The 13,787-nt window shown below is 41.9% G+C and overlaps 1 protein-coding gene across 3 annotated transcripts; it reads right to left on the bottom strand.

Annotated features, from left to right (window-relative positions):
* Positions 1 to 951: 951 nt before the first annotated feature.
* On the bottom strand, positions 952 to 12,138 carry acat1 (acetyl-CoA acetyltransferase 1). 3 transcript variants are annotated; one of them, XM_089017349.1, is made up of 12 exons: positions 12,019 to 12,138; positions 11,546 to 11,593; positions 11,337 to 11,454; positions 10,984 to 11,079; positions 9,432 to 9,532; positions 6,461 to 6,604; positions 2,720 to 2,870; positions 2,548 to 2,643; positions 2,350 to 2,463; positions 1,806 to 1,870; positions 1,493 to 1,650; positions 952 to 1,356 (listed from the first exon to the last, which is right to left on the bottom strand). In XM_089017349.1, the coding sequence occupies exons 1-12, from the start codon at positions 12,067 to 12,069 to the stop codon at positions 1,236 to 1,238; spliced, it is 1,263 nt and encodes a 420-aa protein (XP_088873475.1). In that variant the 5' UTR covers positions 12,070 to 12,138; the 3' UTR covers positions 952 to 1,235. The 3 variants fall into 3 exon arrangements, with proteins under 3 accessions (XP_088873475.1, XP_088873476.1, XP_088873477.1); XM_089017350.1 differs by having other exon boundaries at positions 12,030 to 12,115; XM_089017351.1 differs by lacking the exon at positions 12,019 to 12,138 and adding an exon at positions 11,711 to 11,865.
* Between the last annotated feature and the right edge of the window lie 1,649 nt (positions 12,139 to 13,787).

The raw sequence follows: 13,787 nt of genomic DNA, 5'->3' as shown, positions 1-13,787 counted from the left end.
AACGATAATAACGTGTTCTTAATTCTTTTTTTCTATGCTACAGTTTATATAAAGAATGCAGACATGACATTTTAAACAAAACACGTTAACTGTTGCCAATCAAATGGTGAATAAGCTACTCTGTAGAGTTCATATGTTTGTAAATCGGACCGTGATGACGTCGTTCATTACCGGTACTTTTGCATCAAAGTATACTCGAATTTTCCTTCATGTACGGTACTGTCTGACTTCTTTTCCTACCTCTGGCGGTCATCCATATATACTACAGCCAGTAAAGTACTACTCTCGTGCACTCGATATTATCAACGTTACTTTATACAAACGAAATCATATATTTTTACATTTTAAACCATAGATAAATGTGCTTCAACGAATCGCTAAATCTATTTTTAAAACAGTCTTAAAAACTCCTGAATGACGTGATTTTGAGCTGGTACCAATGAAAGGCCACCGGTAACAAAATAATGACAATTAAATGGCGCCATCGAGTGGCCAACATAGAATCTACAGTGATCAACATGAATTACATTTTTACAGCATAACTGATTGATAAAAAAATGATTACAATAAATAATAAATACATGAATAAATAAATTAACAAACATTGATTAAAAAAAGTGAAAATCTTTTTTTCTGTGGCAAATAACATACTATTAAAAATGCTGGTTATTGATGGCAAATGAAGTCAATGTTGCAGAGACAAAATAGATCAAATGTATCAAATGATGGAAAAATGGAGACACTAAATGTACATTTGGTAAAACAAATTTACATTTGAAATGTAAATGAGGAATTCATTCACAAGCGAGTCAAGTCATTGCGAGCATTTTGAGGAGAAAAAAAGCTCTTGTCCACTGAGATTTTTTTTTACAGAGTGGGTCCACTTGCTTACTGGTCGGCCCACTTGCTACAACAATAAAGGGAAACAAAATTTCAATTCAATACAGCACAGCTTTTATCAAAACTATTTATTCTTCCATCTCAGGTCAGGGTTAAATAAACTTATTTTCCCAACAAATTGTTTAACAAAGGAGTGTAACATAGGAGCTATGATGTCAGAAGAGTTAAGTCCTTGGGTGTAGTGTAAATAGGCCACCTTTATTGGAGCTTGATAAAAAACACTGCATTCTTCATAATCAAAAGGAAGCTTTGCAAATAATTAGAATGCTACAATCCCTTCATCATATATTCCAAAAAGAGAATTTAAAGGCTGTAAGCGTCCCCTTTCCATTTTTTTAGAACTTCTGGATAATAATAGAAGAGGCTCCACCCCCTCCATTGCAGATACCTGCCAGACCGTACTGTCCAGACTTGAGGTTGTGCACCATATGACCCACGATTCTTGCTCCAGACATCCTGACAGGTGAGAGAAGTGGAAATGGCGAGGAAATACAAACAGTTCTTTACCACACTGACATTCAGGAACAGCAACAATAATAATAATGAATAAGTATGACTTAACTTAGACGTATTTTATCTTTCTACTGCTTACCCAATGGGGTGTCCGAGTGACACGGCTCCTCCATTGACATTCACTTTTGCAGGATCAATGTCTAGCATTTTGATGTTGGCCAGAACGACCACACTGAAGGCCTCATTGATCTCCCACATGGCAATATCGTTTTTAGTCAGCCCGGCTGCGTCCAAGACCTGACAGTCACACATAAATGACTTTCTAATTTAATAACATTGATAGGCTGGATGTACTTCTTCAATTATCAATTGCAAAGGGCTTCCTTATTTTGATTCTGAACTAGGTAATTAGCAACCACAGGAAACTCAGAATTTAGATAACGTGTACATACTTTTGGTACAGCATATGCAGGAGCAATGGGGAAATCAATGGGTGCGACAGCTGCATCAGCAAATGCTATGGAGAAAAATAAAGACTACAATTAAACATTTCTTTTAAAACAGAAACATGAGACTTCAGGCCACTTCAAACTCAGTCATTGGAGATCAAAACGAATCAAATATTTGATAACTGTCAGTTCAGAAACAGGTCATCAATTCATTATTATCTGTGTTGTTATGAATAAAAAAGTCAATATGCCTGAAGCGCAAGAAGTCAGCTGTTACTGTTGTGCTTGGCTGCCATGGTAATGAACAGAAATAGACAGCGATGGTGCCTTTTAATTTGAAAGAAAATTAAAAATGAAGTTGCGAGGGGTGTGAGCGCGATGGCGAATGCAGCTTTACTAAGACTGCGAGGCAGCACCGGGTGAATTACGCCACAATTTGTGAATGGATTGTGGATGCTTGGGCTGTCTCATACCCTATAGGGAATAATAATAAAAAAACAGACACTTCTCGCTTTCCAAATTAGACTTCATCATAAATTTTTCTTACATACAATCCTGGCCAGTGGAGTGACATTATGTCTTTTTGCAGCGTCTGCTGTCATTAATACAAGGGCAGCTGCTCCATCGTTCAGAGTGCTGGCATTGGCGGCAGTCACCGTACCTAAAAAGATCAAACAAAACAGAGGCAACATGACATTTACCAAATAGAAAAAAACTGAAGGAAAGACAAATTGATCATTATTACCATTCTCTTTCTGAAACACTGCCTTAAGTTTGGGAACTTTACTAAAGTCCACCCGCCTCCACTCCTCATCCTCGGACACGACCACGTCAGGTTTGCCTGAAAGTTATGAAAAATATATCATGAAAATACTACAAAGAAGTATTTAAAAAAAAAGTTTTGCGCCCTTAGCAACCTTTCTGTGGGATGCTAACTGGAACGATCTCTTTGGCCAACACCCCCGACTCATATGCCACTTTGCTGCGAGTGTAGGAGCTGATGGCATAGCTGTCTTGCTCCTCCCTGGTGATGCTGCTTTTCTTTGCAGTGTTTTCGGCACAGTTGCCCTGTTTGGTGATGACATCAAAGATTAGTATTCATTCTTGAAGATGGCGCCCCCCTGTGTGGCTGCCTCCACAGCAGCTCTTTCCCTTTCTTGTCTACTTTTTCACTTCTTTACTTTTCCGTTTTTGTTTTGCCTAATCTCGTTCCATAAACCTACGGAGAGGAGATGGGCATCTTTTCTTTTGCTCATCGCCGTTATTTTTTACTTTTTCATCGCTCCTGTGAACGGGGAATCCACGCCCACGCGGAATCCCATTGTTTACAGTCGAGACCAGCTACTAGCGTGGCGGGCTAATAGCGGACTAGCGGCCGCCGCACCAGACATCCCCGATGAACCGAAGAGGAGGAAACGAGGATGTCGGGCCGGGAAAGATCGCCGCAAAAGAACGAGGAAATACTGACACGTTCTCCCGTCCGTCATCATGGGGAACGTGAGATCGCTCCCAAATAAAATGGACGAGCTGGCAGAGGGAGTACCGGGAAGCCAGCTTGCTACTCCTCACGGAGACATGGCTTTCGGCAATCACTCCGGACGCCCACGCAGAGTTGGAGGGCTTCCAACTCGTACGAGCGGACAGAAATGAAGGCAGCGGTAAGCAGAAAGGAGGGGGGATTGCTGTATTTGTGAATGACAAATGGTGCAATCCTGGGCACATCACGGTGAAGGAAAAACTTTGCACTCGGGACATCGAGCTGCTAGCCGTTAGCCTCCGGCCGCATTACCTGCCACGGGAATTCTCACACGTCATAGCCGTGACGACGTACATTCCCCCTACGGCAAATGGCGGCGCTGCCTCCGATGCCCTCATATCTGTTGTAAACAAGCTGCAAACCCAGTCCCCCAACGCCTTGTTTATCATCTCAGGGGACTTCAATCACATTTCCCTGAAATTCTCCCTCCCAACATTCACACAGTATGTAACTTGTGCCACCAGAGACAATAACATATTGGACCTATTTTATTCAAACGGCAAGGATGCATACAAACCCTCCCCCCTCCCCCTCTAGGAAGAGCAGATCACAATATGGTTTATCTCCAGCCTGTGTACAAACCCCTTGTGCAGAGGCAACCAGCTGTGACCCGCACGATCAAAAGATGGTCCACAGAAGCTGAAGAAGCTCTGCGGGACTGTTTTGATTCAACCAGGTGGGAGCTCTTTACTGAGATTCATGGGGAAGACATTGACTCACTCACCAACACCATCACAGACTACATTAACTTTTGTGAACAAAACACCGTACCCACCAGGACTGTGCGGTGTTTTGCCAACAACAAACCATGGATTAATCCCGACATAAAAGTCCTCCTGAAGGAGAAGAAAAGGGCTTTTGTGTCGGGCAACAGAGAGGAACTGAAGGCCGTGCAGATCCAACTGAGGAGGAAGATCAGAGAGGGGAAGAAGGCCTACAGGATGAAAATGGAGGAGCAGCTGCAAGCCAGCAATGTCGCTGGTGTCTGGAAGGGCCTGAAAAACATCTCAGGCCACAAAAGCCCAGTGACATTGAACGAAAAAGACAAGGACTGGGCAGATGAACTCAACCGCTTTTTCAATCGGTTTGACAAGACGCCAGCCGCCCCCGGCCCACCGTCAACTTCACCTGTAGCTGCACCTGCACCAACTCTCACTGTGGCCTTACCCTCCCTGCCCCCTCTCACGACCAGCTTTCCACAACCAACATCTGCCCTCCCAATCGTTGCCACACCCTCAGCCGCCACTCTGCCTCCTGGTTCCTGCCTGTCTGTCACAACTGCGCAGGTGAGGAACCAACTGAGGAGGATGCAGGTGAGGAAGGCAGCAGGTCCGGATGACATCAGTTCCCGACTCCTCAAGACCTGCTCCGACCAGCTGTGTGTCATTGTCCAGCACTTGTTCAACCTGAGCCTGAAGCTGGGCAGAGTTCCACAGCTGTGGAAAACGTCATGCCTGGTCCCAGTACCCAAGATTGCCAACCCCAAAGAGCTCAACAGCTACAGACCGGTGGCGCTGACGTCTCACCTGATTAAGACGCTGGAGAGACTCGTCCTCGCCCACCTGCGACCGCTGGCAAGCTCATCGCTGGACCCGCTGCAGTTTGCCTACCAGCCCAGCATCGGTGTGGAGGATGCCATCATCTACCTCCTCCATACGGCGTTGCTGCACCTGGAGAATGCTGGGAGCACGGTGAGGATCACATTCTTGGATTTCTCCAGTGCCTTCAACACCATCCAGCCAAGTCTACTGGGGGACAAGCTGCAGCATGCCAGAGTCGACCATCACCTCACATCCTGGATTACGGATTACCTCACAAACAGGCCACAGTACGTGAGAGTAAAGAACTGTGAGTCGGGCAGGCTTCTCTGCAGCACCGTAGCGCCGCAGGGAACAGTCCTGGCTCCATTCCTCTTCACCCTCTACACCTCGGACTTCAACTACAACACCCCAACCTGCCACCTTCAGAAGTTCTCTGACAACTCAGCTATTGTCGGCCTCATTACAGAGGGAGACGATAGGGAGTACAGGGGACTGACAAAGGACTTTGTGGACTGGTGCCAGCAGAATCACCTCCAGATTAACACCGGCAAAACCAAGGAGCTGGTGGTGGATTTCTGCAGGAAACAATCGTCACCTGCACCATTGAACATCCAGGGTTCGGACATTGAGAGGGTGACCTCCTACAAGTACCTCGGTGTTACTCTCAACAATAAACTGGACTGGACAACAAACACGGATGCCCTAATCAAAAAGGGACAGAGTCGCCTCTTCCTCCTCAGGAAACTGAGGTCTTTTGGAGTTCAGGGGTCACTCCTAAAGACTTTCTATGACTCTGTGGTGGCATCAGCCATCCACTATGGCATTGTCTGCTCTGTCAGGCAGCATCACCACCCGGGACAGAAAAAGACTGGAGCGCTTTGTCAAGCGGGCCAGTTCTGTCGTGGGCTGCTCGCTGGACTCTCTAGAGGAGGTGGGCAACAGACGGACGCTAGCTAAACTAAAAGCTATGACGGACAGCCCCTCCCACCCCCTCCTGCCCATCCTGACAGCTCTGGGTAGCTCCTTTAGCCAGAGACTATTACACCCACGCTGCAAGAAGGAGAGGTACCGCCGCTCGTTCCTACCGACTGCTGTCAGGTTTCACAATTCCCAATGATCACATGTGAAAAAAAAACAAAAAAAAACTGGACACTTGTAAATATGGGTTGTTGCAATATATCTAAATGCATTTTTTGATTCTGCACTATGTACAGTCTTGTTTATAGAACGGTTTTTGCACATCTACATTTGCACAGTATACAGTTGACATTTTTATTTTGTTATGCTTAGAATATCTTGTTTTCTATCCTTTCACTCCCACCCCAACCCCATCCCTCTTCAATTGCTGCTGTGGACTGCAAATTTCCCCATTGCGGGACGAATAAAGGTATTCTGATTCTGATTCTGATTTGGAATGCGAAGCTTTCAAATCCAACTAAAAACTTGCATTGACTCAACTCTGCCACATAGATAATCCTATATTATAGTACAGTATACTAAAATATTGTATATTCATTCTGCTAATAAATAAATGACATTTTCCATGCTGCCATTGTTTATCAAATTAAGTAGAGATTTACCATGTGGAATTTATTGTAGACATCAGTTAGTCCGTCCTTCACAATGAGGTCTTCCATTCTAACGCCACCGTAGGATGGTGTATCTCGAGGCATCACATAAGGCACATTGGACATACTCTCCATTCCTCCTGCCACCATCACTTCCTGAACAATAATTTAAAAACACAAATTATTTAATACAGTGATACCTCCGCATAAGAACACCTCAGCTCACAAACTTTTCGCCTCACGAACATTAAATTCGCAAGCATATAGTCTTGGCTGATGAACTAATTTTCAGTGGACGAACCAAACCACGCGGCGCCACGGTGGCTGGCGGACTACTTTTTGGTGGATGAACACCAAACCACATGGTCGAACAGCGCCATGGTGGCTGGCGGACTACGTTTCGTCACCCTTTTCCTGTTATGGCACCGAAAAAGACCCAACCACAGGCTAGTGTTAAGCCGAAGACACAAAACAAAATTACGGTCGAGCAGAAGAAGGAGATCATCGAAAAACACGAACGAGGTGTGGATTTGTGTGACTTAGCGTCCCAGTACCAGTACGCCAAGTCACCCATTGCTACCATCCTTAAGAACAAGGAAGCTATTAAAGGACAACCGATGCCTCCGGACAAGTTGTGTCCATAATTTGTAAAATCGCTTCAAATAACGTCTACTGAGCGTATTTTACAAAGATTCCACCGCATATAGCTATATTTTACGTTTCAAGACTCACGCTGAATATTCCGGAAGTCTTGTTTTTGAGTTGGTGACGAGTCCTGACGTTACGTCACGGAAGGAACGCCCCTGACCGAGAAAGGACACACTGTAGCAGTCCCTTCATCATGTCAATGCATTTTGCGGTACTGTGTTTGGTCTGAAAATTTCGTCTTGATCCGTGTTGATGGCGAAATTAGAAGGAAAACACATAAATAACGCGATGGTGAATCGTTGTGTGTTGCACCAAACAACTAATTGATATTCGCTGACAAAAATTCCCAGGAGACACGGAGCCTTGTCTCCTGCCATCTTCTGCCTTGTTTGGATGCTACATTTATGCCCCCAGATACCTCAAAATGACACAGAAAAAATTCTTTAATCGATTGCAAACATGTATGATTTCCTCCTCAGAACTATTTGATTCATATTCATAACTGGATGAGTAACAAGAAAACATCTCCGAATCTGAAGCCATTGTTTTGATTCTCGAGCAAGGCAAGAAGTCTTGGCGTGATACCATGAACAAGGGGGCGGTACCTTCTGAAACTGGCGACTTCCGGGTTCAATTTGAAGTAGTTTTTAGACACTTTAAGTCATTTTTATTGGTGCTTTGCATTTGACTAAAAATATCATCCTGCGTGTTTTGGGTATTTTAGATACTATAAAGCGTTTTCAGTTAGGAAACAAAAAAGTGCTGTCGGTTGTCCTTTAAGGGTGCGTGTGTGGCTAAGGGTGTTTCTGTGTTGCCTAAGCAACAATCTCAGGCAATAGAAGCGGTTGAAAATGTTCTGTTGATTTGGACTAACAAAAAGCAGCTAGCAGATGACAGTGTGAGTGTGGGTATTATCGCCAAGAAAGCACGGCAATTTCACTCGGATAGCATCAAGAGGAAATTACATCAATGACCACAATACCTTTGTGGTCATTGATGTAGTTTCCTCCGAAACCAACTTTAATATACAGTAGAGTTTATTTCTTTAATTACAATACAATAGCACACGTATTACACATTAAATAAGGTACATTTTGTGTACCTTTAAGGCTTATTTACAGTGTCTGAAACTCATGACAAAAAGTTAGCGGACACCAGAGCAGACAACTCTGAAAAGTTGCCTGCTCGGCCATAAAGTTGCCTGCCCGATTATTCACAACTTGAAACACAATAAGACGACGTATCGCAAAATAAATATTGCTGCAAAGTATTAAGGATTGCTAATCAGAATATATAAAAGTACAACCCTTTAAAATTAAGTAATTGATGTACCTACCACAAATGCTCCCTTGCTTAATTTATCGTAAATATCCTCTGCTGATGATTTTGCTCCAGTTGTCGTTTGTCCATACACTTCCCGGCAGGTTGCACAGTGCAATATTTGTGTTGCGTCGTCTGCTGCAAGCCACGTAAACTCCTCTTTCTTCAACGCTCTCAATGTGCGCTTACGTTTTGTAGTGTCATACATTTTGTTAGCTTCTTTTGAGTCTGTCTTATGGGGCTGAGGTTTTGGCTTGATTCCTAACCACATCCATTTTTCTTGTGTTTTCTGTGCGTCTACTTTTAAAAATGATATGCAAATGCATGACATGATAACGCTCAGGAAAGTCCAGCCGCGAAGTTATTCGATGCAGGCTTCTGATTGGCTGCAGAGTATGTCAATTGCCAAATGACCCGCAATTAAAAATTGACAAACGAACTGAAATTCCGAAATTTCAAACTGAACGAATATTTCCAAATCGGAATAAAGCAAACGTTTGATTTGAAAGGAAAAAAAAAAAAAACTTGTCGGCCACCCGGGCAGAGAGGTTCTGGAAGTTACACGCCTCGGGCATCTGGGCAGACGTTATTTCAAACACTTTTATTTAGTAGAAAATTCTGTTTTATGGGGATCTGGGAATGGGGTACTCTAATTTCAATGGTTTCTTATGGGAAATAAATGTTTGGCAGATGAACTTTAAGTTCATGAGCTGAGGTATCACTGTATTAAATTTTATCTGCTGGAGTGTACACAACATTCTCACAAATATGAACTGAATGAATTAAATTTGCCAATTGACAGCCATTTTTCTTTTCCTGGCAAATTCCTTCAATGGTGTAAAAATCACCACATAACATAAATCTCTAGCAATACTAATATTCAATACAATATGTAAGAAACCCTAAACCTAAACAACCTATGTATAATTATGGGCACTGAGAGAAAGATACAAAGCTTACTTCTGAAATGGGGTGCACTAACGGACGCCCACAGGAAAAAAAAGGCTTTATCTACCTGGTGTCCACACATAAGACTCTGGGCTGCCATCATGATTGACTTCATCCCAGAGGCACAAACTTTGTTGATGGTTGTTGCTGGAGTGCCAAGTGTCAAACCTAAAAGTAATAAATTGAAAAAGTTCATCCACTCTCAAAATCAACCACTGATAACATTTCAGTTATGCTGAGTGCGGTCATATGTATTTGTTAAGCGGTGTTCAGAATTAGGCCAGATGTAAAAAAAAAAAAAAGACTTATATCTGGCTATTTGACTATCTGGAGTATTACAAATGTTTATTTTTCCCTCTGTGATACAATTAAACCTTGTTCATTTCAAACATGCCGCTTTGGTTCATTCATTTTTGTTGACAACTCTGCGTTGCATTTGAAATCAGCTGATAATACCTTGGAGCTGTGCCACATGATGCTATTTTAGCACTTCAGAAGAAACCGAATACGCGGGATAGCACATGCCCATCAACGGCTTCTTCACAGCGGCAGAAAGTTAATAACGATGCAACAACAAGGATTGCCTGCACCGCTTCCAAAAATTTCCCGCGCAATCTGCGGGTCCCGCTCGGGTCACATTTTCGCCTTTTTTCTCGTTCCATTTGGCCGTTTCTCGGATCGCGTTCGAGCCTCGGCCCCCGCGGCTTTTCGCGAGTCATATATGTTGGCTTTCATTCTGATCGTTTGGTTGGATTTTTAATAATCACGAGTAACGGATAACCATTCATATTAATAGTAAATTCCCTCACGAGTAACGGATAACCATTAGTATTAATAGTCACAGTGGCAGAAAGTTAATAACGATGCAACAACAAGGATTGCCTGCACCGCTTCCAAAACAAGTATAAAACGCACGGGGGCCAGATCATTTCACGTAACTTGTCAAACAGATCATGACTGTCAACTTTCATGATCCTTTGTAAAATCTGTACCAAAATGTAAAATTATCATGTGCAATAAATAACATTGAGATTTTGCATAGTTTCTGACACTGTTTCCACTCATTTTAACCATAAGTGAATAAAGAACAAATAGATAACTGATTTTAAAACTAGTAATCCACCAATTTGATGTAAAAAATTAATAATACTATGTGATGATGAAACATTATTTGACCCTATGTGGGTAGACATAACTCCAAAATGGCCCACGACAAAAAAAAATGGCACACTTGTCTTACAAAAAAAAACTCAACACAATGATATAAGTGGAGAAGATTCTGCTTTCAAACATTTTTGAAGTATGTACAGCAATTACCATATCATAAATTGGTTGGCTTTATTTTATTGTCCAGTATTCTGTGACAACTGATATTTTATGGAACTGAAATGACATGGAGTTATGCGCAATTTAGCGCTTTAATATCAATCCTTGAATATTCACTGGAAGTGAATATTCTGTGGATTTCCTAACATCAAACAAATGGATGGAAATATGACCTTTATAGAACAATCAACACAGTGAGGCACAACGTATGAGGCCTGTGCAAATTATTCCAATCGTTCACAGAGAACTTTATGCACAACCCGGCATAGTAGACTAATCGTGTAACATCTCACCTGCGCCAAGCAATGCTTGTCTGGTGGGAGCCTGTCCTTCTCCTGCTTGGAGCACATTGCCCATGTAGACCTCATTCACATCTTCAGGCTTTATTCCTAATTTCATACAGTGGCATTTACGGTCGTTACATCAAAATCAAGATCTGTGCCTTACCAATACACAGGTTTAAAAAAGGAAAAGTCCTTTATCGACTTTATAATCTTATAATATTGAAAACAACATATGCAACTGCTTTTCACAACGAAGGAAGATGTATTTGATGCCAAGTTTATCAGTGGATCTGGATAAAAACACATTTTGCAATTGGAGAGATGTAAACCTCTTTCACTAACGAGTTGGGAATAAACTGTACCGGCTTTATCTATCGCTCCCTTTATGGCTACAGAGCCCAGTTTTGTAGCTGGTACGGCTGCCAGGCTGCCCTTGAAGGAGCCCATTGGAGTGCGGACTGAGCTGACAATGACCACTTCCTGAAACATCACAATAGAACCTGCATTAAGTAGACACTCCAAACACCGAAATAACAAATAATAATAATACATATGTACGTTCTAAACTTACATTGAGAGAGGGACGAGACGTGTAGGTTCTTGACAGGTATTTGTGAATCTAAAGTAGAAGAATTGTGACGCATAAGACTCCGAACAATAATGTAAGTTCAGAAGACAGTTGTTGAGTTTGTGTAAAGGCTTAGCAATGAAGTAAAGGACAATTAATGTTAACTACCTTTAAAGGAGGCGCATTTTAAATTCGCCTTGGCTTTATGCTACGTATCATTCTGTGAATGCCTCGGAGGAAAAAATGTATAGTAAGAAACAATTCACTTGAAAAATCACGAAACCTACTGGTAGAAGGATACTCGTGGAAAGAGTTTATGTTAGCAATCAAGGACGAACGTAATCACAATGAAGTTAGCTAGTTAGCTCAGCCGCTAAATATTTACAACTGCAGGAGGCATGGACACGAGAAATGAAACATATGACAAGTGGCGCCCTTGAAGTACAGTACTGCATTACTGAACACACCCATCTTACCAGGTGCTTGCATGTTCCGGCTCGCATGGTTAAAAGTCCACTTGATGACATTTTTGAAACCGATGTGACACGAAGTCGACTTCACCTTCGGCTGGACAGACAACCTCGACTCTTGTAGCCAATCACGTGGAGAGGCGTGTTACTATGACGCAATCACAAACTATACAGTACATCCACGTATTAAAAATTGATAACAAAATTGTTTCAGACTACCACAAAATCTCCTCTTTTTGCTCAAAATTCTATGGTAACCTATACACTTCTAACCATATGCAAGCAGAGCCAGTGTCAATTTTAGAATCCATTACGTCCAATAAAACTATTAACATTAATGAGAAAAAACGATGTGATCAACCAATCAATCTAATTGAAGTGAAGATGCAATTAAGCAGCTCAAGATGAATAAATCGCCTGGAACGATGGACTTACTTCAGAATTGTATAAAACCTTTTCTGACCCTTTGGCTCCTTTCCTGCTCAATGTTTTTTTTTTCTGAAAGCATCTCAAAAGGCTCCCTCCCCTGTTCACTCTCTCAAGGTCTTATATCTCTCATTCCAAAACCAAAAAAGACACATAATCTCTTGAAAACTGGCGCCCTATCTGCCTACTAAATACAGACTATAAAGTTTTTGCCTCCATCCTTGCAAACCGAATTAGAAAATCCTTACCGCATATAATTAGTGAAACACAGTCAGGCTTCTTGAGTAAAAGACATGTTGCCAATAATGTTCGGCTTGTATTGGATATTCTTGATTATCAGGAACTTATTAACCACAATAGTTTTATTTTATTTCTCGATTTTTACAAAGCTTTTGACACTTTGGAACACCATTTTATTTTTCAATCACTTAATAAATTTGGTTTTGGAAACTACTTTACTCAGGCTGTTAAGACACTGTACACCAACTGCAACTCCTCAATACTGCTTAAATATGGTACGTCCCCTCGCTTCAACGTCTCCCGTGGCATCCGTCAACGTTGTCCTATTTCTCCCTATTTATTCTTACTTTCAGCACAAATCTTATCACTGTTGGTCACTGAAAGCGAGGTCCAGGGTATTGAAGTAGCGGGCAGGCAGGTTGTGATCAGCCGGGCAGATGACACCACACTCTTCCTGAAAAATTCTGAGCAAATTCCAAAGGCCATAGCTCTGGTTAAAGAATTTTCCAAAGTGTCAGGTCTCTCGCTAAATATAAATAAATGTGAGTTGTTAGCTGTGAAGTCATGTAATGAGTCTATGCTATACAACATACCTGTAAAAAAAATCAAGTGACGTACCTAGGTGTTGTCATTGCCAAAGAAGACGAAGAGCGTTGTGATCTGAACCTGGATCCAATAATTGATAAAACCAAGAAACGCTTTCATCACTGGTTACAAAGGGATCTATCACTAAACGGAAGAATACTGCTAGCAAAAAGTGAGGGAATCTCTCGGTTTGTATATCCTACAATGGCTTTAAATGTGGATCCAAGTACATGTAAGACAATGGACAAAATAATGTATAACTTTGTATGGAAAAATAAAACTCATTATATAAGAAACTCTGTCATATCCAGGACGCTAAAGGAGGGAGGCCAAAATTTTTTGGACTTTACTTCTCTAAACTATACATTTAAGATTTACTGGCTGCGTAATTATCTGTGTAGCCCTGATGCTATCTGGAATTTCATTCCAAAATCCATGTTTTCCCGACTTGGTGGTCTGTCTTTCTTGCTGAAATGTAATTATAACGTTGAAAAAAATTGCCCGTTAACCTATCAAAATTCCAT

The sequence above is a fragment of the Hippocampus bargibanti genome, linkage group LG16, assembly GCF_051943395.1.
Source record: "Hippocampus bargibanti isolate YZ-2025 linkage group LG16, ASM5194339v1, whole genome shotgun sequence".
NCBI lineage: Eukaryota > Metazoa > Chordata > Actinopteri > Syngnathiformes > Syngnathidae > Hippocampus > Hippocampus bargibanti.
Note: the sequence above shows the minus strand (reverse complement) of the source record. Positions and strands in the feature narration are given on the sequence as shown.

Excerpts from the sequence above, each read along its gene's own strand:
- acat1 (XM_089017349.1), bottom strand. The coding sequence starts at position 12,069 with ATGTCATCAAGTGGACTTTTAACCATGCGAGCCGGAACATGCAAGCAC. Across the intron at positions 11,594-12,018 it reads CCGGAACATGCAAGCACCTG|ATTCACAAATACCTGTCAAG; the intron begins GTAAGATGGGTG and ends CTTCTACTTTAG. Across the intron at positions 1,651-1,805 it reads CTGCATATGCTGTACCAAAA|GTCTTGGACGCAGCCGGGCT; the intron begins GTATGTACACGT and ends TGTGACTGTCAG.